The 27,782-nt window shown below is 38.1% G+C and overlaps 2 protein-coding genes across 9 annotated transcripts in view; one reads left to right on the top strand and one right to left on the bottom strand.

The window, feature by feature from the left end:
• Positions 1 to 3,586, top strand: part of RTN4 (reticulon 4) — a 44,005-nt gene extending 40,419 nt beyond the window's left edge. For all 6 annotated transcript variants that reach the window (XM_027453245.3, XM_038175871.2, XM_038175872.2 and 3 more), the window contains 4 exons: positions 173 to 242; positions 866 to 912; positions 2,050 to 2,108; positions 2,516 to 3,586. In XM_027453245.3, the coding sequence (XP_027309046.3) occupies positions 173 to 242; positions 866 to 912; positions 2,050 to 2,108; positions 2,516 to 2,558 (219 nt within the window). In that variant the 3' untranslated portion in view covers positions 2,559 to 3,586. The remainder of the gene's footprint in view (positions 1 to 172; positions 243 to 865; positions 913 to 2,049; positions 2,109 to 2,515) is intronic.
• The window catches only part of EML6 (EMAP like 6), a 124,955-nt gene continuing 100,577 nt past the window's right edge, over positions 3,405 to 27,782 (bottom strand). The window contains exons 28-42 of one of the 3 annotated variants that reach the window (XM_038175864.2): positions 20,165 to 20,243; positions 18,945 to 19,074; positions 17,645 to 17,743; positions 16,394 to 16,414; positions 15,878 to 16,051; positions 14,572 to 14,780; positions 13,569 to 13,726; positions 12,766 to 12,880; positions 12,021 to 12,209; positions 10,805 to 10,977; positions 10,090 to 10,252; positions 9,312 to 9,415; positions 8,030 to 8,183; positions 7,546 to 7,646; positions 3,405 to 6,456 (exon numbers count right to left, since the gene is read on the bottom strand). In XM_038175864.2, coding sequence (XP_038031792.1) covers positions 6,432 to 6,456; positions 7,546 to 7,646; positions 8,030 to 8,183; positions 9,312 to 9,415; positions 10,090 to 10,252; positions 10,805 to 10,977; positions 12,021 to 12,209; positions 12,766 to 12,880; positions 13,569 to 13,726; positions 14,572 to 14,780; positions 15,878 to 16,051; positions 16,394 to 16,414; positions 17,645 to 17,743; positions 18,945 to 19,074; positions 20,165 to 20,243 — 1,894 coding nt within the window. In that variant the 3' untranslated portion in view covers positions 3,405 to 6,431. Of the gene's footprint in view, positions 6,457 to 7,545; positions 7,647 to 8,029; positions 8,184 to 9,311; positions 9,416 to 10,089; positions 10,253 to 10,804; positions 10,978 to 12,020; positions 12,210 to 12,765; positions 12,881 to 13,568; positions 13,727 to 14,571; positions 14,781 to 15,877; positions 16,052 to 16,393; positions 16,415 to 17,644; positions 17,744 to 18,944; positions 19,075 to 20,164; positions 20,244 to 27,782 lie in introns of those variants that run through there. The other 2 variants (XM_038175865.2, XR_011807807.1) reach the window with 2 other exon arrangements.

Here is a 27,782-nt window from a genome sequence, read left to right as displayed (position 1 = left end):
TAAACCCTTCAGCCATCTCGTCACTCATCTATAATTACATTAGATGCACACGGGTGGAGTTTGGGGTGTTCCAGCTTCAAATGTGCATTTAGAGAAGTTATCTCGCTTACTGGTATAACTAATATGTTCTTGTAAGACCAGTCACAGGCTGACACGTGCTTTTATTTTTCAGTTTGCAGTGTTGATGTGGGTATTCACTTATGTTGGTGCCTTGTTTAATGGTCTGACATTACTGATACTGGGTAAGTGTTTGAAATTGTGTTAAATACCTGGCATTGCAAAATAACCCTGGAAAAGCAATGAAGTCTGCCCGATACTCCCAGGCTATTCCTGTGTTCTTGAGATTGTATCAAGATGATGTAGTTGTGTGTCCTTTCTCTAGGACATTGATAACCCTGCAGAATGGACAATTTTGAATTGTGTTGAATTCTGTGAAGTTGCACATTTTCCAGACACCCTGTCTCCCTGTCAGGGTTGGCTTTTCTTTAATATCATTGCTATATTGTAACTTTGGTGGAGGTACAAAATCAGCTCTGGTCACCTCCCACTGAAGATAGTTTGTTTCTTGTAGTCCAGAGGGCGGTGCCACTGACCTAAGCACTCTTGCTAAGAATGTGCCTAACCCACAGTGAAAAAGTGAACTGTGACCAGAGTTACTGTACCGTTAACAAGACCTGGAGAGCAGCCCAGCTTCTCCTTAGCAGGGTTTATTTAAATTACCAGCCAACAATTTTTGTGTGTGGCCTAGTTATTTCTTTTTGTTGTACCCTTTTGAAAGAAATGTTAAGGTGTGAAAGCAAGTCTTTGTTTAACTGAGCACCATTCCTTCTGTCAATATTTACACCTTTGATCTGTTCTTTTCCAGCTTTGATTTCGCTCTTCAGTGTTCCTGTTATTTATGAGAGACATCAGGTGAGTGTTCAATAAGGTTCATTAAATACTCCATGAAGTTAGTTCTATTGAAGCAAAACCAGGAGAAAATAAAAATTCGTTTTATTCTTCTAAACTCTTTAAAGTCTTTAAAATGGTAGCCTTTAATCAGGAGTCACTGCCAGAGCCAAGAGAACCAAGTTCACTTCGAAGTCCAGGCCGTGCATGCTTTTCCATCCTCCTTTTTGGTGGAAGTGTAAGGTGGCTTCCCCAGCAAACGATTATGGAAAAAAGCATGATTAACCTTCTCTTCCTCTCTTCTTTTCCTCTCATCCGGATTTATTCAGGCCTGCTGCAGCAGTAGGCAGGGTGTGAATCTTGATATAAGTACTTTTAAACCAATTTCTGGGAAAAAAAAAAAAAAGAAAGAAAAATAACACACTTTGGAGCTGGTATTCAGGATTTGTGTCCTGAAGCCCCACGGAATTTGTAATTTGGCTAAAACAGGCAGCAGAAGAGGCTTGGTACAGTCTAATACTTCTATCAGCAGACTATTGTAAAGGAAGAGGCGGTAAGAAGCCAAAGTAAAATGACTATGATTAAATAATAGTAGAGCTTGAGCAGGGACTGTCTTCAGCAGGTTGATAGCACAGGAGGGGGGGAAGCCAGCCCTGGCTTAGCAGTTCCTTCTCCTCTTTCCAAAACAACTCTGATCCTGAAGGTCAGTCTGGGATGTAGGAAAAGTGGAAGAAATGCTCTAAAAAGATGGGAGAGCTTCTTGGGCTCCTCTCCAACCTCTGTATAGCCACAGAAACGAGCTAAATACTGTGCAGTGAAAGGAAAGATGATGGACAGTTTGCATGGCTTAGCCTGGGCTCCTCGATCCTCCTGACAAGCCGAAGGCTGCTCTCGGAGGGCCTAAGCTGTTTGACAGGGAAACAGCTTTCCTTCTCTGTGGTGCCCAGAGGAGAAAGAGAAGCTGACTGCTCGCTTCTCACCATGGGCCTTGGTTGTGCGTGCTTGCGTTGGAGCAGCATCAAACTGGGAAATAAGCACTGTTGAGCTGTGAACATCAGTGGTCATTCCTGCAGGGCGTCTTAGCGTGTGTAACTGCCTGCCAGGCAGCAAAGGAACTGTTGGTAAGCCTTGGTCTCTAACATCTCTCACCTTACATTTCAGGCCCAAATTGACCATTATTTGGGACTAGTGAACAAGAATGTCAAAGACGCAATGGCTAAGTGAGTTTTTTGTTTGTTTTTCACTTAAACATAAATAATGTTTAGTTTCTTGGCATGCATGCTACTTCTGTATATAACAAATGCGTTATATATACTAGCTGTGGGAGGAGAAAGTTCTTTGCTTAAAATGGAATGGTTATGAAATCAGCTCTTTTCTTGGAGGTGCATTTAAGTCCATCCGATGTTATTTTTAATAGAAATCTGTGTATTAGTGAAACTGTGGGCCCACAGCGGTTGCAGCTGTGGCATGAGCAAAGGAGGCCTTCAGCAGTTCTATCAATTTTTCTGTGTAATAGTTGGTTTGCCATGATAATTACCTTCACAGATTCCTGTCTTGAAGGCTTTTCTACCTACTCTTTTTTCCTTACTCAAATGCTGTTCTTTTTCCTCTCTTGTTCCTTTTGCAGGATCCAAGCAAAAATTCCTGGGTTGAAGCGCAAAACTGAATAAAAAGCCTGAAGCAACTTACTGATAGGAAGTTCATCTTTTAAGGGGGAAAATACTTATTTGGATTTACATGGGGAGGGTCAGGGAATAAGCAAAACCCTTGACATTGCAGTGCAATTTCACAGATCTTTATTTTTTAGCAACGCAGTGTTTGAGGAAAAATAACTGTTTTGACTGCCATGTGTTTCATCATCTTAAGTATTGTAAGCTGCTATGTATGGATTTAAAACTAATCATCTTTCTTTATCCCATGTGCAGCACTGGCTAATACAAAAAGATTTGAGAAAGCTGTACATTTTGCTTCATCAGAGGTAGGCGCTGCTGCGTTCCAGAAGAGGTAGTGCAGGTGGAGCGGAGGATAACACTTCCCAGTTTGTGCACTGTGTATGGTCTGTGTAGATTGATGCAGATTTTCTAAAATGAGATGTTTTAGAAGAATATACCATTTTAGCAAGTTTTGAAAAATCTTGCCTTTTTGGTATGAGTATAGCTGTATTGTGATTTTATTGTTTTATCAATTGCCAATATATATATATATATATATATGTGTTTCACAAAGCTTAGATCTTTCAGCTGCTCCACAGTGCTTCGTACTTCAGAGAATTGACTGATTTCTGGACTAGCTCCATAGCACACAAGCTTGAAAAACTAAAATGTCTCTGTAAACACTAGCATCTGTTTAAAAGAAACAAACAAAAAAAAGTAATGAACAAAGGAACCTCCACATATATTAAAAGATTACAGCATACACTTTGTTGCGCAAACATGCAGTAGTTGATTTTGAGCAAGTAACTCTACAGTCTCTCAAACTCTGATAATCTGTGGACTGAATATCTAACGCTGCAAATGTTGTTTGGAAACTTAAAACCTTGTTATGCAAGAAATTATAAATGAAAATTTATACACTTGCAGTTTAAGCTGTATTGAACTAAGTCTGTGGAATGCATTGTGAAATGTAAAAAAAAAAAACAAACAAAAAAGAAAAAAAAACAAAACCCCAAGTATCAATAAAGCTTATAGACTTAAAATAATATCGGTATTTTGCTTTCTTGAGGTAAGTTTAATATATTTGTGTTTATTTTAAGTTCATCGTGATTAAATATCCATTGTACATGGTGGTAGAAGTAGTTTGTCAGATTTATAGCAATGTGAGTAGATGGATTTTTCATGATACCTTTTGTGCAGCGTGAAGCAGTTTGTTCAGTTCTAGTTACAGATCTGATGTCCTGAATAGCTGTGTTGGTGGGTGATGCTCAGTTTGGCGCGTAGTTCTCGTAGAGCAGATGCTTTCCTGCAGTGAGGAGGCCTCGATGCTGAATACTGAAGGCCACTGTTGTTACCATGGCCAGCTGCACTGACAGCTCAGTGACGTGGGTGACTGTCAGTCTTGTGAGTTGGTTGGTGGTTGAAAATTGTTCTTGAAAAAGATGAAATTTTAGATTCTGCTAAAAGAAGTAAATATCCTTGGCTTCTTTTATGTTGAAGACAGTAATGTACTAGTTTGAAGGAAATTGTTAAGCGAGTCCAATAATTTTTCAGATGTTTTCGAGCCTGATTTAGAAAGCTGGACATTGAAAACTTGTATCCGAGTTTATTTGAGACACAGATTTTAAATTAATGGCATCTTGACCATTGAAAAATAAATTCATGCACTAATATTTTAATTTACAGTATAGTACATCATCACTTCTGAACATTTTATACATAAAGCCAAACCATATAAACATACAAATTTTTAAGTGTTATCCTGACAGACGCTATTGCTCTAAGATATTTTTAACATAGCCATTTAATAATTCCTTCTGCTGTGCAACTGGTTTTATTCAGGATACAATCAATGTGAAAGGCAAACATGACAACATAAGCAAAGAAGGTGCTCACTGACATCACCACCTAACATGATTACAATATTTGATCAATAAGGTTTATTTAAAAAAAAAAACTGCATAGGGACTCTTATTGTGTATCTGACAAACTGATCTGTATAGTAATATAAGGCATTAATAAATTCACTTTTAAAAAAAGGTGATTCTTGGAGGTTGCTGAAGCACTTTTGTGTGTTAAATATACATGGATCCACTCCTTTAATTGGATAGTTGTTTCATTTGTCATTTTTATGATATGACATTTTTATGTCTAACAGCTATTGTCTCACTTACGTAGTGGGAATCAGAAGTGGTTTGGCAGGATGGTTCCACAATTAATCATTCTATTAATCTGAACTGAACTGGGACTAAACCACAATTCAGTATCTCTTTTCAAATACTACATATAAGTCAAAATGTTCTATTTTGGCCTTTATTTCTTTTGATTAAAACCGGTCTGTTTAAAAGGAAGGTCGTTCCAAAATACGGAGGTATTCCACATCAGAACTCTCCGAAATCTTTTGAAACTGCCCATGTTTTCTGTTCCTTTCTAAGATTTCATTTGAAAATTTGAACTTTTTCTTTCTCCAATTCCACTGCCCCTATCATTTTTGGTTTTCTAAGAAGTTCAGTAACAACTGCTGAAGAGCTCTTCTTGCTTTTTGTGAACATCTGCTCATAGTCTCCACTTTCAAGTGGAGAGATCTCATATTTCATTTCAGCTGCCTGCTGCCCTCCTGCCCCATGATCCCACAGCCTAGTCACAGAGTAGAGGGCTGCACACGGTGCAAGAGAAGCAAGGATGGGGAGAGGAGTTCAAATTTAGCAAAGATTTTGCTTTTCTCCGGGATAGGTAAACTGCCAGGTACCAGAGTTATTTATTTTCTATGTCTAAATAGCATGGGCCTAGCTGCCCACTGAAGGGGTCACAGCCCTCATTGGTTTCTCTCATTTGTCTCTCTCTCCAGAGGGCATAATGGGAAACAAGGATTCCTGGTGGCTTTCAAAATACTTTAATGCACTAGATGGTCACTGCTTGGGATGGCAGTTAAATATGAAGCATGTTTTCCTGCCAACAGGGAGATTGCAGGAACACTTAGGGAACAACTTCCTCATTATTTGTGTTAAAAAAAATCTTTCTACTTCCCCCACTCCTGTCCCCACTTTGAGTTAAGCCTCAAATTCTGGCTGCAGCCCATCTACCATCTGAACCGATTGAGTATAGCTTACCAAGAGATGTCACACCACCAGTTTTGTCCTCATAATGATGCATAGGTTCCTGCTCTTGGAAACATTTTGGAATTCATTTCTGAAGGTATTAAAAACCAAAGCACTAAAAAGGGATTTAGCGGATAACGTAAGTACATGTCTGGAAAAGTGTTGGTGTTAGCCCTCCTCTGTGTGAAAGTTATAGCACCATATGTTGAAAACAGACATTGGTGGGAGGCAAGATTGTAGCCCAGACTACTGGAAATATTGTTCAAAGGCACTTCATGGATAGAAAATTTTGCCAAATAAATACATTGAAACAAAAATTATACTTTGCTCCTCCAATTCCTGAAAGCTGAAGCATGAACCCAGCGTGCTCATTAAAAGCTTGTGACTTAGTGCACTAAATTTGAGTTTTAAGCAGGTATAGTAAAAACACTTTTTTGAGTGAATGTTTAAATTTTGAAATTATGCAAATTAAAGGGCCCTCTGTGTCCTCCCTTTTCAGATGTGATTTGAATAATACAGTATTAGGCAAAAGCAGCTTAGGGTGTTAACTGTTCACTTTAGCTTACCCCTCTTACAAAACATGTCGCTTTCAAACTTCAGCTTCCTGCTCAAGGATGTTGGTCTTCACATCGCAAGATCGCATTCATGGTCAGTAAAGTCACGAGTAATCCAAAAAGGCGTAATCCACACAGCAGCATGTGGAAACTCCAGCGGCTGAGGGTAGAGGCATTCATGGCTGTCCAGTCCAGAGCTGTCACTTGGTGGTTGCAGTAACAGCAGGAAAAGTTGTCTTTCAAAGACATCGCCATACAAATACACTACAAAGAAGTTAAGCGATAGTGTAACATTTATTTATAAGTAAATTAATGATAACCTTTAGCATATCATAGACAGACTACTCAAAATACGTCTGTGTCTATAAATACCTCTAACTGCAAGCCTCCAGGTAAACAAAAAAAGCAAAAGGTAAGCCCTGGCACTGCCTTCTGTTGTGCACATGTTGAAGCAGTCTAATAATACACAGCCACTCCCCCCAACACAGCCACTCACAGCCACACACGTACACCTGCAAACATACACTCACAGACAGCCGCACGCAGATGCGTGTGCAGCTGCACATGCAAACCATCATGCACATGCAGCCACACACACCCAGAGCCAGAGAGCCAACACCCAGAGACACGGCCATGTGCATGCACACACCCACACAGAGGCATACAATCCATGCACCCACCCACATCCACTCCTTTTTTTTTTTTTTCCTTTTTCCTTTTTTTTTTTTTTTTTCCTTCAGGCACCTTTTGAGGAGCCTCCTGTTACTTCAAATGTTTTTCTAAATCTGTCTATCCTTCTGTTCAGCTGGAATTTCTGTCCTATCCCCTTGCTGGGTGGGAGATACTCAGTTATTTTTGTGTGACTGACACCCTCACCAGCTGTCTTTATCTCATCTAAATGTTCTTCAGCCACACAAGTGGGTCCTGTGCCAGCAGCCAGAGCTCCTTCACCTACCTCTTGTCACTCAAAGGCTCCGTGTTCCTTGCAGGCCGTGCAGCAATAGGCAAGATCGGCCTGGTCTGGCCTCTCTCCAGGAGGAAGGCAAGACAAAGGACCTAGAAGCAGATGCTGGGTGCTCTGGTGACATAAACTGAAGGCACAGATACCTGACTGCATGATTACCCGATGGCCTTATGAGTATGGCCAAGGTAGCAGGAGCAAATCAGGTACAAGTAAGCATAAAATACAGCAGTGCAAGAGTAAGAAAAGCAAAGTTCACGCTTCAGCAGGTACCAATGAATACAGAGTGAGCCAAGAAACGTGGTACTTGCATTGCTGTGCGTTTGGCACAGGAAGTTACACAACAAATTTTTTCATCAATCCCATCACCATAAAAATAAATAAGCAGCTACCTGCAGTCATCTCCTCCTGTACTTATCACATACTTGTCATCATGAGAAAAGCGGATGTTGGTAACATGCGCAGAATGCCCAAAATACCGCTTGTGTTTGGCCTGTTGGAAAAGGAAGAGAAGTTCAGGACTTAGGTATGCTAGCCTACCATTAAAAAGTGACAGCTGCCTTGTGAGTGCATGCATAACCACACCCCCTGCAGCACTCCTGTCAGAGCTCCTGGTAATCCAAACTTGGCACCCAGCTCTGGGAGCTGTGGCCTTCCCAGCAGCTGGAAGGTGGCTACCCTGCCACCTACGAGCAGCTCTCCTAGGGACAGCAAGTCTGCCACATGGCTCCCACGCTCCTGCAACCAGCACTGGCTGGGAGCAGCCTAGAGCTGACCTGTTGGGCCGCGCACTTTGGACTCCTTAAAAACATACATTAAGGAATTTGGACACAGGGAAAAGCAAGCTGCTTAGAATAAAATAAAATATCTACTTACAAATTTTTCTGTGCATGGGAAATCAAACAGTTTCACCAGACCAAAATCATCGCCTGTGACTATATTTAGGCCAGCATGGGTCACACACGCACAATTGACATCTGCTTTATCTGCATTTCGCGGCCAAATTCCAATGACTTCGTCTCCAAGAATGCTGTTCAGAAAGGAAGTTAAAAAAACAGCGTTAGACCATAAGACCTGTGGCTGCTCTTGTCCAGAGCATGGTGAGGCAACAGCCTGTTAACTGCCTTCTTTTAAAATATTTTCCCTCTAAGCCATTGCCTGCATTCTCATAATGGAGAGCATCACAAGAATATATTTTTGCTGCATGGCACCTAAACCGTCTCTAAACATAAACTCTGAGGTTTTGTTCTGTGAAACCATTCCCCTTGTTTTATACAAGCAGCTTGAGCAACTATGGGCTTTTCCCTTCCACATGGGCATGTACTGTACCCTCCCATTGGTAATTTTTTTTTTTTTAAACAGTAATACTCTCTTCCCTTAGCCTGAGTTTTTGAATGAGTGAATACTTATTTGGATCTGAGTATTTCTCAAAACAGCTTTCCCCCCGTCCCCCCCCGCTTACCTGAGGTTTCTTTATAATTATTTACCCACATGTTGACTGTCAGGTACACCTGTCTCATTCCCAAAAGCTGTGAAGAGCCCTTAGAAATGAGTAATTTGGGGCAGAATTTTTATGCCTAATTACAGAGCAGTAAGAGTGGGAGGATCCTCACTTATCTTCTCCTAAACATCTGCCTGTACTATCATCCCACTGTTTATTGTCAGATCTGCTTCTGGCCTGTTCCACATTCTACAAGTGCACAACCATGGTTTTGTAATCACGTGCAAGGGGGTCCTATGTAAGTCCATGTCAATAAATACATTTTAATGGTACCCACAACTCCTTTCTATACAATCAGCTCATGTTTCCATGCCTCCCATGCTGCTTGTGCCAGCATGCCAATAAAATGAACCTGTAACAGCACAGAGCAATGTGAGGGGCAAAGCACTTCACCACTGGAAGGCTGGGACAAATGGCAACAAGCCAAAGTGGATATAAGACAGTGATACATGACTATGAATAACGTTACACAGAGACAGCATGACACCAACCAGCTTCAACCACTGAAAAAGGCATGTAAGAGCTTTTCTTTCACATTTGTCAAACCCCAGGGACATTTCATGTATTTGGTTTACACAGTCTGATCTTGTGCACTGTATTGTATGCAGTACTGTGCTCATCCCCAGTCAGGTAGAACTTTGTTCCTCAATTTCTCACCTTGTCCACGTGGCCCATGTAATCTTCTCTATCATGGCAGGATCCGTTATTTGCTTTCCTAGTGGTACCTCATGAACTTGACGCTTATAGGCACCAGTTGATACCTGAAAGCAGGAAAGGAAAAAGCTAGAGATTTTGCCAGAAGTGCATCAATTTATCTTTTAAAAATTTTTCCAGCAATAATAGTCTTAGCAAGTAGTATCAGCAAATAAACATCACAGATAACCATTGTGTTTTTTTCCTCATGAGCTATAATTGTATGTAATATAAAGTAACAACAATGCTACAGGACGATAATTGAATGAGGTGTTTGTATGCATTCTACATAGCTGATGAATTTCCTTTTACTCTCTTGCTTATCTCGACCCAATTTTACTAAATTCAAAAGGAAAACTCACATGTGAATTCAGCTATGATATGCATCCCAACCTAGAGAAAGGTTTCTATATTGAGCTTATAGTCCACAATTTTATTTTAAGGCAATGCATATGACACTGGGGATAAGAGAATACCTTACCCTCAGCACACTGCCAATCTTTTAAGGGAACTGAGCTATATTGCTACTGCAGGATATGCAGAACCCAGGGGAAGACCCAACTATTTAGAAAGAAAAAGACAACTTTAAAAATAGCTCTGTGAACATTGTAAGGGCAATCTAAGTTATCTGATTTGCATCAGAAAGTCTCCCCTACTCTTGCTTACCTCCACCTTGTTATTATGTTTGACAGCAAATAAGTCACAATAAATAGAAATAAGCATGGTCCTATGTGAGATATACCTGTATGTACTTGCTGTCTGCAGAAAAATCCATCTGGATGACAAAGCTTGCAATGTCTTTGCAGTAGCCTATTCGGTTTAGGGTTGTACCTTGAGTGAGATCATAAAAATCTACAGTATGTTCTTGTGAACCCACAGCCAAAAACCTGTTATCCGGGCTGATCCTAGACAATAAAATACGGAATGAAGATATAATTTACTGTTTCTTCTGCTTCCTATGATAACACAAAGGGACAAACTTACTTTACAGTGAAACAAAATACCTTTTATCAATAGTGAGATTAAATCCAAACCAAACACTGCTTAATGAGAAAGACTGAGGATGTTATACATAGTGAACTGGTGTTAATGTTGCACTTGAAGAAAGTGCGCAGCACAATATGCAGAGTAACACCAATCCTCTGTGAGAAAATGAGATTTGCAATTTTATAATGTGTTATATTAACTTCCAGAATTATTGCTCCACAGTATACAAATTACTCAAGTGGATATAACTGAATTATATCAGTTTAAAAAAAGAATGTGCTATATAACATGTATGTATATATAAGCTTAAGGTATCTGTCAGTCAGCCGGTAAATGCATTTCATGATTTCATGCAAGTTTCAACAAATATGGAATTGCAAGAAAAATGGAAAACACCTCTGAACTGGGTGGACTATTTCCTGAGCAAGGGCTGTGTATTTAGAGAACTTCAGTTGAAGTTTTTGACATACCTAATATCCTGAATTGCAGACTTCCTGTCTCGCTTTTTGCCCCAAACCTTAAGGCTGTTAACAAGTAAAATAACAAATTCTCCATTCTTCATGCCGATTGCAACCATCTCACCATCAGGACTATACGCAGCACATCTAGCTGGATGGCCTAGATTGACTTTGTTCAGCAGTTTCTGTATTAATGGAAGCAACAGTATCATACCTGTACTGTCAAGTAAACAGAAAGTTTCCAAGCAAAACATATAAATGCCACTTATTAAAAACAAATTCTGTTTCGTTTCCTCTAAATATAAATCTGAAGTTGCACATAAAAATAACATCCCACAAGGCATATGTTGCTAAACAGAATTCAAAATATAGATCTATCTTGTTGCAGGATGACTTCAGTTTTGACACCAGAAAGAATACTGTTTAGCAAAAAATGGTGAAAAATCAGTTTCCTATTCTATTTAAGTCTGTTTTGTTAGTGTCCATACTGGTGAGCAGGATGGGGGGGAGTGTAATTTTATTTGCTACATGTAAACAATAAAATGTTCTTGCAGTTTCGCTTACCTGATTGTACTAACCGTATATTCATTTTTCACATTAAGAATTATCCCTACTAGCTTAGGTAACTAGCTTTTGAAAAGGTTTATGTAGCCTAGCATAACAAGAAACCCATTTGTCATTTTTAAAATTCATTGCTGATACATACAATTTGACATTGGAAAAGAAAATCCTGATGTACATATATGCAACATGATCAATTCTAAAAAGTCTCTAGAAACCAGGAAGTCATGCTTGCCAGCGAGGCAGGCTTATTGTCAGGGTCTGTGTATTAGCCAATGATCTGACTTACCCAGTGTCAGCACAGAATTAAAACGCTCCCTTAATGCATGCCAGTTTGTACTTTTACATTAAAATCTCATTTTTTAATAATGTTTGTTAAGCAATAAAAGGCACTCCATCAGCGTAAATGCTTTTATGTAACTGCAATTCTCTGCAAATAGCTTGCTTTTGGAAAGTGCAGCATGCTACTTCACCAAGAACTTACCTTTTCACATGGCCACAAAGAAGGAAAAGAACAGTACTAAAATAGAAAAAACACACTGGACTTTTTATGTGGCTGCTCAAAGGTGCATGTGGCTGGAAGTGTGCATGTTGTACAGTTGGAAAAATGCGTGGGTATATAAAATCCTCACTTTTAATCACGTACTTTTCAATTAGTGATACTCACTTTGTCACACAGGTCCCAGATTCTTGCTGTTCCATCATTACTTGCAGAGATAAATATGTCTTTTGAGGGGTGAGTTGCTAAGCCCCAAATTTCCCCTTCCATGTGACAATCAATTAACAAGTTTGAAGCAGCATTTTTTTCCCCTACTTCAAGGATTTCTCCATCTTTCGTTCCCACTAAAATTTTCCCCTGTCCATAGGGAAAAGAGAAAGAGAGATGGTTTGTCAATATAGCAGATACAGTATCATTGGCAGTAAAATACCAACATATTATAGATACGTCTGTGATAACTCATCCTGATTTATACTGCTTGTCCATGCAGCATCTTAAAAACAGGAGAGTAAAACACATCTCAAGACCTGATGTCATGTTCAGGTGTTTCAGTTGAGTAATGGCAGTGGACTTAAATTGCGCCATGAAGGATTTTTATTCAGATCAAAGTGTTTCCATACCTGTTGGTAAAGTATTATTTTTATACCTCTGAGGTGACTTAATATCATTTTGGGGCAGTAACAAAAATCTAAACAAAGTGTTAGATTCAGTTAGACTGTCAGAGAGATCATCTACTCTAGCTGTACTGTCACTGTCTAAACTGCAAGAGTTTTCTCAGCAAAAACTTGGAAAAAGCATATATTCATACAGTTTAGAAGAGTCTCCTCCTAAACGTTCCCCATCTGATCTTCACCACCAACAATACCTAGTGATGCATGACAAATTGTGGAATCTGCCACGTTGGCTCACTTACTTTTCCTCTACAGACGGAGCGCACACACTCTATGAGCTGTCCTGTCTCAAGCTGAAATGCTCGGCACCGTTTCATTTCTTGATCCCATAGCTTTACAGCTCCCCCTTCTTTAGTGCTGAAAAGGAGTATATTGTGTTACACAGATGTCTCCTGCATGGGCTACAACAAATCTCATCTGTAAACTTGTCAATATTCTTCTGATTACTTAAATAATATAAATACAGTAGAAGGTGATTCAATGTAAGGACACCTTGCTACCTTGTAATATAAAGTAAATAATACAAATATGGTAGATAACACTCACACTTCATGTTTTAAACAGTAGCATACCTAATACATAAAAAGCAAATTGCTCTCTTGTCAATCTCAAGTCTGTTGCGGAGATAAGGTCTGCAAAGATGATATTACTTTCAGTAAATAGAAGAACTTGCTACTCACAAAGTCTCTACTGGGAGAGGCAGTCTGTAGGTTGATAGAATTAAAAAAAAAAAAATAACAAAAAAAATTGCCAGTCTGGCAGAAGGTCAGGCCACAGTGAGATCACACAGGTGTTTATATCACTTCTAATTTGAAGTTCAGTACATCCTTTGTGGATGTATGCATTACTGTGACCCTCAAGTGTCTTACCTAATAGTCTTTTACTTACTAAGACTCTGGGCATGCTGTGTGTCATTTAGATTGAAATTCCTACAGGGCAGACATGATTTATCCCTGGGAACCATTCGTTATTTCTAGTGCATTAGTTATATTAAAATAATATAAAAGAAAAGAGTTGTGCACTTTAGGAAGACTGTATGTCTTACGGTCTTTCCTTGCCTCCTGTAACAATGAGTCCATCCCGAAGAGTTGTGTACATTGTAAACACTGGCCCTGTGTGAGCTTTTGCCACAAGTCTAATCAGAAAATGATCCTTCCAGACGTAGACATCTCCATTTATGGCACCAGTAAATGTAAGGTTATTCTGCAACAAATAGCAATGATCTTTGATATAATAAATATCTCAGCATTTTTGATCAGCTTGAATTAAAATTATTTTAGCTACTGGACTTCCTGAGAAAATTCAACTGTAATCAATGTAGGAATTAAAACCACATGCACTGAAAAGAATGAATTTAATGACTGCACTCCTCTAATGGTGTTTCTTTGAGATGATTAATATGGATCATAATATTAAGGATTTTTTGATGACAAAGTCACTTGTTTGGGCACCAGCATGAGGATTTGGAACCACAGAATGCCTAATCATGGAAGCCTAAATGTATATACTTACATTTCACACATTAGTACCATAGTTCAGGGGGTGGATGGTTAGGAAAAAGGATTTTTTTTTGAATTGGTGATTTCTGTAATTTATGCTTAATTTTTGTGAAGGTAATTTGTATGGAATTTCTGGATGAAGTAGAAGCTATTTCAGACCATGGTAACACAGTAACACTGCTTTTTCACTGTTAATAAGCATTGTTTTCCGTAACTATGAAATCTAAACCACAGAATTGCGGTTCCTTACTGAACAGTTGGGGTCACTAGCATATGTCATACCAAACAAAACAAAAGGTTGCAGAGCCTATACACAAAATTACAATATAATGCACCGTCGTTAATAAAAAATGTTCTCTGACAGAGAAACCCAACCTGGTTTAGAAAACTTACATGGCTATCTAAAGGTGTACAAGTATCACATTAAAAGTTTAAGTACTAAGCAAGAACTCCCATGGTTTTGCACGGGATTTCAACAAAAGGAAATTGACACTTGCAGTTTTAATAAAAAGGTATTATAAAATTTTGTAACAAGTAATTTGAACTTACTGCTCCGAAGGCAACAGAAAGCATGGTTTGCATTTTGGCATCTTCCATGGAACCAATGACTCCTTTCTTGTAAAGCAAAGCACTGCCAGCTAATGTCCAGAACTTCATGTGTTTTACTCCAACAGACACAAACTGAGTGTCTGAATCTGGGCGGAACTCTACAACAAATATCCTCTCCAGGTGTCCTCCCCTGCTAGCAACTTTAGCCCCTGTATAATTAGGAAAGGATAAAAATAGTTAATTTTATCTGCAAAACTAAGCTCTGATACGATTTTATAAAATAAATCGACCTGGCATTGGATTAGAAAACTGTTTCAGATGCTGCAAGCTAAGCAAATCCCAACATTATTGCGTATGAAACATCTTAAATTCATGTAATGTGCATCATCCCTGCTTATTCCATTACATTTGGCAGTTTTAGGACCATAATAGCATGACTCATCTCCTTTGTCACTGAAATAACAACACAGAAATTCTGAGTATCATCAGTAAGTTGCCATCTGGTGAAACATAAAGGGAAGCTGACACTCAAGAATTAGTGTTTCTGACTCTTTGAAAACACCTAGGCACCTGCATGCTGCCAACATCAGGCCAACAGCCACTACTAGAGCACTTTCAGAGATCTGGGCTCAAAGTCCTCATGCACGAATTAAATCCAGTTTTTCTGCTCCAGAAAAAGCAGGCCGAAAAGATGAGCATTGCTACCACTATTCTTAAAAAGCCTTTAAAGCACAGTAGTACTACTGCATTTCCTGAGAAACCTGCTCTGTCCAGGGACATTGGACATTCTTTAAGCACATCTTTTTGATATAACTACTCACAGCAATTAGGAAAATGTAACGCCTGCTCCTGAAGTGGAGGAGACAGGCAGTAAGCACAGGTATGTGCAGGGATAACTAAAAATCTGTGGAATTTTTGAAGTAAAGCAGGGAAACATCTGGTGAGCTGAGACCCTCCCCTTCTGCCCTCCTGAATTTCCAAAGGTGATAATTCTTTTCTGGAAATGACTTTCCAAAGGCCTAACTACTGCATACAATTTCAAGTTCATGCAGTTTCAGAGGAAAAAGAAAATAGTTCCCTTAATTTTATAGAATTTTATATTAAACGTTCTTTCCTTAACTTACTTCTATTCATAACAGAAATTTAAAATTCATTTTCTTGTTAGTATATTCTAGCACATTGTTGTCTCATTTCAGTGAGTTTTTAACTTTTATGGAGCCATGACACTTGGAGTAAGAACACCAATGCCAAGGGCTTGAAAGGAAAACCAAATAATAGGCTAAAGGAATGGGTTTTCAAGAGTTACCTTCTTGCCACCTCCACACTGTGATAGTATGTTCTGGATCAACTCCCACTGAAACCAGAAGTTTGCCAGTTGCACTGAAGTTGACATAGTTGACTCCTTTGGTATGGAAGCAACGTAGCATTGAAATTGTTTGCTTACTCATAGCATCCCATATATGAATTGTGGGAGTTGTACCTAAATGTAAAAAGATATATTAAAAGAGAATTAATTCAGCATGTCAGAAGCTTCAATGCAAAATACGCATTTTTGCAAGAACATTCAACCTAAACAGACACTTATTATTAAGATTAACACTACTCAAAAAAATCATAAGAACTTGCAAAAAACACGGGGAAATTATTGTATTTCATGAAGACAAACTCTAAAAGAACAACATAACATTTATGAAGAACATCATGCAAAAGAAATTGTCTGTAGATGTTTCGCTTGTATCCGCGATTCACACAGATACAATGAGGTAACATGAGACTTTTACATAACTCTGCTGACCAAGATTCACAAACAAATCAGCCTTACCTGTAAATTCTGTCATATCACCTGCATTGTGAGAGCAATGGCAAATGAGGAAGCACCAAGGGAAAACAATAGGTGAAATAAGTCATGTTTCTAATGCTGAAGTGCCAGCATCAGCACAAGAAGGAAAAAAATTAAAAAAATTGAAAATGGATATGGATTAAATCAACAAAACAAATAAGCAGGAATATTGTTGAACTTTTTTGGGTATATTGTCTTTTATACACAAATATAGCAACAATATTTAGTATTTTTCATTTTAAAACTGGCATTTAAAAGAAATGTTAAAGGCATGCAGTTTTTAAAATTTACTAACTAAATCTAAAATGAATCTACAGTTATAGAGGATATCAACGAAAATCAGAAACACTGATTTCATGGGCTCTTACTGACAGAAAAAGGGGCTTTAACAGACATCTGTTCTACATCACAGAAATCAGTATTTTGAACCACAGCTCTGACTGTCTTGATTTTTGTGTTTACTCGACAATCAAATTGAAAGTGACAACACTCAGTACAGGTGGCAAAGATGGTTTGTCACGGTCTTCATCTACTACCATTTTTCTGTCTCATTGTTAAATTACTTACTATAGAAGTTATGGACTTGAGCATCCTTCCAGAGTAAAATGACTCTATTATTTTTCATTAAATTAATTATTCTATTTGGGACAAATGATCCTGCATATTTCTGCATAGTGTTTACACCTGGAAAAGGACTAACGAATTTAACAGGACTCCTTATTTAAATAATAAATTCTTCAATACTTATGGTTTTAGGGTCAGCCCTTATTTGCGCCATAAATTCTGCAGACATTTCACTCTAATTCTTTCCTTTTCTGTATAGCTTTTGTAGTTCTGCACAGGAAATGTTCGTTATTGTATTTTCACAGCTAAGCATTTTACTGCTAAACAGTGCCTTGGATACAAGAAGGAAAGAGGGAATTCTGGAAATTTTATGATTACAAATTAATGAGTTGATTTAGTGCAGTTTATAAAAACTTGCTTTCTGAAATAGCATTTTATTACAGTTAACTCTAAAATCTAGTGACTCACAATCAGAGATGAAACTATTGCAGGTAGACTCAAATCATAAGAAAATCCTGAGGCTTTATTATCTCTTTAAAATCAAATTAAAAAAATTGAGGACAGTAACAGTGGCAAGTCCTGGTAAAATTCCTACACAGAAAAGCCCAAAATAAATCAGTGCCCCTGATAATTCTTGAGTAAAACTTTATTATATGGAGAGTCACCTACCGATCTGGCTGGTTGCCACAATATTTTTATACTTTGGGTGCTGATTCACAGTTAGGCAGAGAATGTCATCAGTATGCTCCAGGTAGAAACTCTGACTACCTAATAAAATTCAAACATGGTTTTATTCATGACAGTATCAAAGAAAGAACCACAACTGAAGCCAAGAACATTTAAGCAGCTTGATGCTATGCTCATACTGTGCTCTCTAAGGGATATTTGGAGGGAGAGCAGTAAGTATGTTGAAAACTGCTTTGCTTTCATTCCCAGGCACCATTACCAAATGCACTATGAATGTAATCACTAACACATACATATAAAAGCAGTATTTAGTAAACTAGCTACGTCCAGGAAACCAGGACTCAGTCCAAGAATCATCCTGTAGCCACCTGTAACTGCAAGAAAAAAACGAAACTGGCAAACACACAGACCAGGTTTCCTGCTTAATTGAAGTAGTCAATGGGAAGCGAAGAGGAGAAGAAAACCCTGGGAAGTTTATGCTCTGCACTGTTCTCCCAAGGGAAATGGCCCAGAAAGAAAAGCCAAGACCATGCTTCCCAGCTCTATGGGTCAGAGGCTGCGTTAGGGCAAGAGTCCCCCAGGGTCAGCAGATGTGACAGCTTTTCTGTCTCTGCCTCTCCTTGGCAGCAGAGCCGCTGAGTGCTCATTTGGTTCACTGCTGCACCAAGAGGGAAGAGAATAAAGCCAGAATTACTGGCTTTGTTTCTTAAGATATATGGAGAACATGGAGTTGTTGGTGCTACAACTCAGAACTAGCTAAGTTGTGTGGTGTTTTTTGTTTGTTTTCCCATTACCCAAAATGTCAGGGAATATTTCTACTCCTTCCAAAGAACAGTTTACTCACATTGCATTGCATCAAAATGTATTCTTCCCCGGAGTATGCCTTTGCTAAAATAACTCAGAATGAAACAGTGAATTTTATCGCTCCTAAAATTTTAAGGATGATCAACATTTCACATCTCAGGCGCTCCCCTCTGAGAAAACAATTCCTATGTCTTCAGTGTGGATCTTGGCAAGGCCTAACTGCAGAAATAAGACAGTTTTCCTCATGTTTCCGAACAGAATCTCATACCTCCTGAAAGGAATAGGATAGCTCTACAGGATGACCTGAATAGCAGAACTTGTCAGATGGAGAAATAGCCATTGAAATTACTTTGCATTATTTATCGAGATGCAGAATGTGAAAAACTTGCAGGAATGTTAAGAAACTATGACTTTCATACAGAAATGTTTCGTTTTTACAGTAATTTTTGTCTCAAAGTACTGTTTCAAGTTGAATTACCAGTAGAAAGATTTTGAACTATGCCTGCTGCAGCTGTGTGGAAAATAATATCAGCACCATCATTTAGGTAATGAAGGTTGTTGCGACAATCAAATCCTCTGTATCCAAAAACATGGTCTAAAGCCAGCTCCTAGTCAAATGAAACAGAAAGAAAGAATAAGAATGAAACAGAAGAATAAATAAGAAGGTTAGAGAGTTTGAATCACATAAGTCCAGAAGTCATTGCACAAGACACAAGTATCTTGTAAAAGCAACAACAACAAAAAAATCCAGTAATATCTATCCCTGATAAATATATGCGACTCTAAAAAGGGTCCAATTTTATTAATCTTTGCAGAATAGTTTCATATCTATATAGAACATCTGCTATTTACAAATATCTTTACTTCTAATTGAAGTCTTCAAAATAGACCAAATTCTGACATTAAAGTCCTTATGAGAAGCAAAGACAGGCTATAAGCAACTCTGTAACTAAAATATTAATCAGAGGTGTCTCAGACATTTCATCTTACAATGAGCATTGTCAAGGAAATTTCCTACGGAAAAATACTGCTGGTCAATGGATTGTTGTTAGATTTGCTGTTATAGCAAATGGATCTTAATGGATCTGTCCCAGACACAATTACAGCTTACTTTGAACAATGTGAATGACAGTGACAGACCAAGCAATTGTAAATTGTTCACAAAGTCCAGAGAATATTCCTTGTTCAGCATATTTCATGGACATTCCACATAGCTGAGGGGAGTGGAGGGGAGGGCCTACAGTTTGAGGAAGATAGTATGTCCCCAGATAAATAAGCGAAGTTCATAATTCAAAATAATGCAATTTTTGTAATTCAAAATAATGCACATAATTTTGTATGTGCAAAAGTGCCATTTCTGACTGGATTTCCATTGGAGTTATTTAGTGAGCGTGAGTTCTGCTGCGGATGAACATACACGTTAGCTGTACATGTCCTTCAATATAATACACAAATTTTGGGTGTGGAAAGATCTGTTGTTAGAGGTAAGCTTCAATACCCTGAATCCAAGTTTTCTTTCTGCCTGAGGTTGCTGGCTATCATGTCTTCTGGTGTTTGCTGTCAGTGCTGAGAACACTACTTAGAAGTTTCTTTGCCTTTTCTTTTGCCTATAAACAACTTCAGCTGTGCTCAAAATAGGGATGAATTTCACCCAGCGCATATTACTTCCAAAGCAAATTAATAAATACTAAGTCTGACCTCAACCAGTTTCTTTTTTTTGTTGATATTGTTCTTTTGCAGTTTTTCAGGTTGAGGAGCAGCTCTGCTAACTGGCGGCCTGAAACAAACATATGTAAAAAAGACCATCAGTATATTTGAAAGCAAAACTAATCCTGTAAAACCATAGTATACGTTTTACAAGTGAACAAGAAATGGTCAACTGCAACTACATGTTTATTGCCTAGATTTTAGAGTTTCATAATAAACTAACAAAAATCATATGCATTTTGAAAGATGGGAGCAGAAATAACATTCATGTAGATTTTGTGGATGAGTGGCAGAACAGACCATCTTACACCAATTTTTATTTTTAAATTCTAATGATTTAAATCCATAGGAAAGTCCTGGAATACCAACAGATAGTAAATTTTTGCTTTCAGAAATGCTCTAAAAGACTTCCTATATCTGAAGTTAACCTTCTTCCAACTTCGCTTCTTCTGAGAAACCCCACCACAAAACCTTGATTTGACATTATTAAAATCTTCTCAAAATCACATTAAAGATACAATTACTACATTTTAGTCCGTGTTAGTCATTTATCAGTGTGAATTTTAAAAAGTCTAAGGCCAGTGAAGCATCTTTATATAATTACAGTTGCTGAAAGTAACTAAAAAGACAACACAGACTGAAAAAAAATAAATTGTGCAAACAACAACATCTGTTACAACATCAGATAACACCTACTGCTATGGAATATAGTAACTGGAAGGGAACAGGCTACAGTTAACAGAAAAATGATTATATGGGAGGCAGCAAAGGGTGTATTTGACTTGATGCTTCCGAGAAAAAAGAAGAGGCACAAACCTAACAGGAGTAGAGGGTGCTCAGCCTCTAGAAGTTCAGGACCTAACAAAACCAAATGCCTGCTGCACTGCCTCCAGTCTGGATGACTATTAGGCTAATTTGAGCACAATTGTTGCCCTTTTGTGGTAACAGAAATTCAGGAGGCTAAATTCTAACCCTGTCAACAACAGAACAGACCCATAAAAATTGTACTGGATTATCAGAGAATTTAGCCCGAATAATTTTGGCCTAGATTTTTCATCATGTTTGATCAACTGTTAGTTAGAAGATGGGTCTTGCTAGAAGTTTGGAATAGAAGTGGGGATAGCAAAATAATAAAAACAGGTATTATGATTAAATGCTTGCTTCAAGACATCACTTGATGGCTACTATTATTAATATGAAAAACAACACTGCATGCCTTTAAACTCCAATTGCAGATTCTAGAGACAGGGTTAACCAACAGGGTTCTGTAAGTAAAACCAAAACAAAACACCTGGCCTCAATTTATTTAATCGAGGCTTGAATCTGGAAAGTATTTTTGCAGTTTAAGATTTCAAAAATGAATGAACTTGATACACATTATAAATGCTGTGAAGTTTTGATCGTTCTTGTCCTTAAACTGTAACTGCTACTATTTTTTTTATTTTTTTTTTCCAAAAATCATTTCAGAAGAGTGAAATACCTTTTGCTTAGCAGGAACTGATTTTTCTACAATTGCGTTTTTATCAAAGCTACTAAAGACAACATTTGACAAAATGCATAGCTAGAACACATTGCTAAGTAATTAGAATACTTATTGCAGGAATAGGTAGCTTGGAAATCTGAGCTCTAAAAAAGACACAACAGAACTGAAAGTAAACAGACTAACCCACTTCTCAAGCAAACAAACCCACTAAGTGCTAGCAAAGTACATTATTAGATCTTTTGACATTAAAAGAGTAAAAGAGTTAGTTACCTTGATCCCCTTGTAAGCAGCAAACAAAGTCAAGTAAGAAACTTAATACAGTTTAGGTGTACTTCTGACCACTTTACTCATGCACAAGCATTTTTAGAGTTGATCAGTCATTCCCGTGTGGCACAAAACATGCTATTCAAGCATGCCAGCAAAAACTAAAACAGAAATTAAAGAGTGCACCAGTCTACAAATTCAGAAACATCATTCCCTGGCATTACTGGGTATATTCTTAACTCAGGATCCTACAGGACAGGGAAGGGAAAAAAAGGAAGCTACATAAATGCTTCCTGCACACTTAATGCTGAAGGAGAATGTGATTCCATCTGTTTCTTTATTTACAGGTGCCTAACCGGAATGGCAACTGGTAGAACTTTCTTATAAGCACTGTTAAAGAGTTTCACACAATGGATGCTTGTTCTCTATCCTAGTTCAGCTTGCAATTTAGCCTGATAATTGTTCTGTGGTAGGCCAACTTATGTACAGGGACAGCTTGTACTTTTTGTTCACAGGGAAACAAGTACCTTTATTTTCTCTGGAAGTGGTCAATCAAGTTGTGTTACATAACCGTCAATGGTAATTGGACCAAATAGCAGTGCACTCACCAGTAGAGAAGGGATGGAGGAAATTATTATAAAACTTAATTCTCTTGCAAAATAAAAACACTATGCAATGCTAGAACAGAAAAAGCACTTTCAGCCCAGATTTACTAAGGCCTTTGAATCAACACATATAAAAATAATGAATTTTTTTCCTGTATGCCTCCTGCTCTTTTTTCTGTTTTAGTGTAATTTTAAAATGGATCATTTTCACAATTCTTTACCTTGGCATATCTGTTGAAGTTTATGACAAGAGCAAGCCAAAAACTTTTATGAAAGCAAGAGAACACTACCACTATGGCATGACTAATAATCACTAGATAGTAAACATGAGATTTAATTTGGAAACGTACACACACACACATACTTTTATATATGTATCTATTCACAGTACACATAAACACAAATGTTGTGTGCATTCATATATACATACACATGTATATATACACACAAACACATTCATTGCCTTATTATCACCTTGATTAAAGAAACATAAAGCAGCATCAATTTGACTTTTGTTTTTAACAAGTCTATGACTAGACCTGATTTATTTTGATAAATAGGATGGCAGTGTCAAGACAAGAAATTTGCACTATAGGACACTGCATATATTTACCCTTTGTGGCCTACACAATCTACATTGTACATTCACAGCAATCTGTGCTTTTTCTGTGCTGTGTGTTGTTAGTACTTACTTGACAATTCCCTGCCTCCAAAGGAAAGCAAGTTAAAACATAATACAAGTATTAACGGTTTCTTTCCAGTAATGTAAAATAAACGTGCTTATGTTATGTTATGGGGTGAATGAGTTCCAGGAAAGGTAAGACAGTCAGACATTAGAGGGGTTTCAGTCCTTAAGATACTGTGAATACAGCAAACAATATTTCTGTTACTGATGATTACCTTATTATATGCTTACACAACTATGCATGGTTAGGGGACTTTTTGAGGAGTGGGGCACCTTGAGGAAGATGCAGTGTTTGAGAATAGGATGTCAAAGTACACGAAAAAAGCTAGATGCATTTAGATAGAAAATATAGGAGAAAAAAAGCAAACCAACAAAATTGTTATGATAAATTCCATGGGACAGGGATAACCAACATGTTTTTACAGCACATGGGGTGACTGCTCTCTGAAGAGAGACGCCTCCTGCATCTGTAGCGAGTTGGAAAGAAAACAAATATTCCCTTCTGAGGCCAATGGGAACAGAATTGGACCTTCAGAAACAATGCTGCATGAAAGCAACAAACACTGATGTTTGGAGAAGGGACAGATGGACAAAAATGCCCTGACACTGAGAAAGTGACAGGTGGGGCTCAGCAGGACTGGGCAGAGGAAAAGCGTAAGAAAGTTCGACTAGGAGGCTAAGCCGTGCATTTAGCTGGCTACTAACTGCAGAGGAAACACAACTGGATGCTAGACAAAAATAAAAATGAACAAGGACTGCTCCCAGGAAGAGAAAGCAAAGGTCAAAGTGAGGTAAGATGATCTACTAGTACATTTGCTTGGATGAGAGAATTAAAAACCTGAGATTCAAAAAAATGAACTTCATTTCCGAAAAAAAAAATTGCAAAGGGCTTTGGAAAGCACGTTTCCACCAGCTAACAGGAAGGGGCCTCCCAAGACCTCTAAAACTGCTGCAAAACTCCTAGCTTTAACGAGAGACTCTGTGAATTCTAAACCTTTGGATTTTCCCATCTCAACATACACAGTAGTTTCACATATAACTTTTCCTGCTTCTGCTTTCCTTTACATTTTGTAAATATCATGAGAAAACAAAAAAAAGAACAGTATTCAACATGAAGGTATCCTACTTTTTAATACAGTGAATCAAAACAAAACTGAAAAACAAAATCAAAACAAAACTAGAGGGAAATATCAATTGCAATCTGAATTATTTTTAAAAGCATAGCACTGAAAAAGCCTTAGTGTGGTTATATCTATCATTTCACATGTATGCTGATGCACTCTTTAAAAAAAAAAAAAAGGGTATTGCAGAACGTATGGTGGTGATAGCCATTTTCAAGTTTCTGTAAGGGAAGCTAGTCACTGCATTCACGTGTTATTCTAGTCTCCAAATGTGAAACAAGCAGAAAAGCAGATTAATAAGTACAATCAGTTCTGAATGAAATCTGAAGGCCTTTATTTTTGAACAAGCTCATTGTTCTAAACATCTTGTGAAGTTGTTATTTTAAGTAACTATTGCAGATAGTCGGCTCTAGTGCACAGAGATGTGTCATACACAATGCACTGCACAGACAGGACTGTCTGGAAGATCCCTCGGCCACCTGTTCACCTGTTTGCCAAATCGAGCTTCAAAGAACACACTGTAACACGCTTTAGGCAAAATCTAGTTTTCTGTCTTTGAGCTAAAAGTTTAGAGTACCTCATATCATGAGGCTTTGGCAGATCTCTCTCTATATATTACCAAGGCTCCAGCACCAACCCAATTTTACCATGTTCTCTGAAGTCTCTCTTTTCTCAGGCTTCCCTCAGGGTTTACGATCAAGTCTGAGCAGAAGTCTTTTCTATGTTTCATTTTTCCTTACATAAATTCTGGCACATTTTGCAGCTGTGCTCACTGCGTAAATAGAAACATTCAACCAATAGCTTATGGAGAACTTTGGGGCTGGAGGTAGAACACAACAGGTGGACACATTAGCATCCTTCCCCTGTGTAACATAACATAAGCTACATCAGAAACAACACCTTTTCAATCCTTCCTGGAATACAACCCCCACAGCAAAAAAGCCCTCAAAACGCCTGAATACTTCACATACACCTCGCTGTGGAGAGCATTTCTCACGTTCAGACAGAGAAATGTTGGGAACATGCGCACTGCAACAGTATTGGTATCCTGCAGTTCCACACTCACCAAGTGTCACACAAATGCAAAAGACCTCTGGGCCAGCTTTGTGCTGACCTGTGGGAGAAGCAAAATTGACCCCAAGTTCAGGTTAGCAGGAACTGTGAAAATATCAGGCACGATGTGCTCAAGCCTTGGGGACAACTGTGACGAAATCAGCATGCTGCCAAAAACATTTAGGATGCATTACTTGACATAATGCTGTGAGAAAGTAAAAGTGAATATTCCAAAGGATGCTACTCAAACAGTGGTTAAACTTGTGCTGAAATAAGCCAAAAGTTATCTTCTCCACCCCAAAGATGTGTTTTTCCAGACACATTTTGCATCATTCCCACCTACACATAAATACCACACAGATTCACATTCAAAGCTTTTACACTGCACCTGCAAAAGTGTGCATGTAAAAGTGCATGAGCAAATTTTGTAACCATATGCCTAATATTTCACTTTATGATACAAAGGTTTGTACCGCTTGGAGGCAACTTTGGAAGCTTACATAATTTGGCTCATGTTGTTGTAAAGAAATAAACAATCAAAATAAAAACGTTTGAAAAGAAAAAACCCAAGTTCTTACTTCTTATCAGAACATATGGTTACAAATGATGCACAATAACACACTTTGGAACAAGCTCTGAGACAGGTAACTCACGGAAAGTGAGACAACCCGTATGTTAAGGAAACAGAAAACTAGACAAACATGCTAATGTTGCTTTTTGTTTTCTACACATTCAACCTGCTTAAAAGGGTTTTCCATCACCAGGTATGTTACAAGTTTTCAGTTTATGTAGAGTCATGCAAATCAAACTAAATGAAAGCTGCAAACACAGGACATATATTAGCGGTTAGTAGAATGCAAAATGCAAATATATCTTTGTCTTTTGTATTAGTAACATAAATACAATCTTTATGCAAGCTTGTTTTACTTCTTATTGTATAAATTCTTTGCCAGTTAATATGGTCCCAGTTAAAAAGTTAGCCCTTATCTGAAATAAAGCACAATTCCTATGTAACACACAGTATAGCTTACAATTGTCCTGGATTGTCTGAGACAGTCCCACCATTGACCAAGTGGTCCCGCGGTGTGGGAGCACTGCTCTTGGAGCTCCCACACCGTGAGACTGCTCCTGCAGCACCTCTCATTGGCACCCTGCTTCTGTATCATACAGGCAGAGCAAGGAAGAGGATGCCAATCAGAGGAGCAAAAAAGGAAGAGAAAAAATAAGGGTGGGGGGAGGATAGGAAGACAGACATGGAAAGGGAGAAGAAGAAAAACAAGAAGGTTGGGGAGAGGAGAGAGAAACAACAATCAATTAATTATCTTAACCAAACGCACAAACTAATACAACTGCAAGACATTTAAATACTGTTCCTCAGCCTCATCACTCCTGTAACTGCTGACAGGGACAATAAACCTAGGGTTCCTCATGAAAATACCAGAGCACGGTTAATTTAAAATCCTGCAGATAAAAATTTTCATGCAACTTTTACATTCGTGCAAGACATCTGCAGACTGATTATTATTTTCTTACATAAACAAGTAAGACAGGACAAGTACATTTGATAAAGAGCTCTCATTTTCTTTTCTAAGGTGGCACCTTAATATTATCTCCAAGTTTGTCATTTTTTGCCCTTTATAATAATGACATTTCTCCTCCCAGTTTGCTTTGGGGCCCAGCACTCTGGAGATCTAGAGAAGGCCAATGTCATACTGATTTCATTTATTTTGCAGGATTGTGTTAAGCACAGAGTACATGCTAAGTAGTGAAACGGAGAGCACAGCAGCTGCTCAAAGTCACAGTTATCTTGTATCAAGTATTATGTTAAATCTGTCCTCCAACCCTCCTCCCCATGATGGGGGAGAGCAGAGACAAGAACTGTTGGCTCCTCTCTTTTGCCAAAAAGACAGTAGAGTAAATCTTTGTATTAATTTACAGAGAGTCATTCATAAATCACTGATTCCTTTCCAGAAGGCTGGTGGTTGTTGCATTGTTGTAAACTTTTTCCTACACAACTCAGCACTGTGTCAGCTCTCAACCATACGCTTCCAGCTCGGCAGGTGACACAATATAGTTCTTTTGATCAAACTCATCTTGAGTTGTACAATGATTGTTATTTCTATAGAGGCTAAGTACTTTGTGTTTTTCTGATACACCATTCTTGTTATGAAGTTACAGTCCTGCAAGCTTATCCTAGCAAACCCCAAAGTTAAAATTCGCTATTATAAAGAAGAAAATGTAGCTACAATAAAGAGGAAAATAAAACAGTAATCTTGCACAAAAACAGTCTACTATGTATCACATCACATGTATCACATCACATTTGAAGGTTATTTGTGTTTATAAGCAGGGAATTAACTGGTAACAATTCACCTTCTAAATATTTCTATTTAAAGAA

This window comes from Anas platyrhynchos, chromosome 3, assembly GCF_047663525.1.
Source record: "Anas platyrhynchos isolate ZD024472 breed Pekin duck chromosome 3, IASCAAS_PekinDuck_T2T, whole genome shotgun sequence".
Lineage (NCBI taxonomy): Eukaryota > Metazoa > Chordata > Aves > Anseriformes > Anatidae > Anas > Anas platyrhynchos.
The sequence above is the reverse complement of the archived record's forward strand: the minus strand, read 5'-3'. Positions and strand labels throughout refer to the sequence as shown.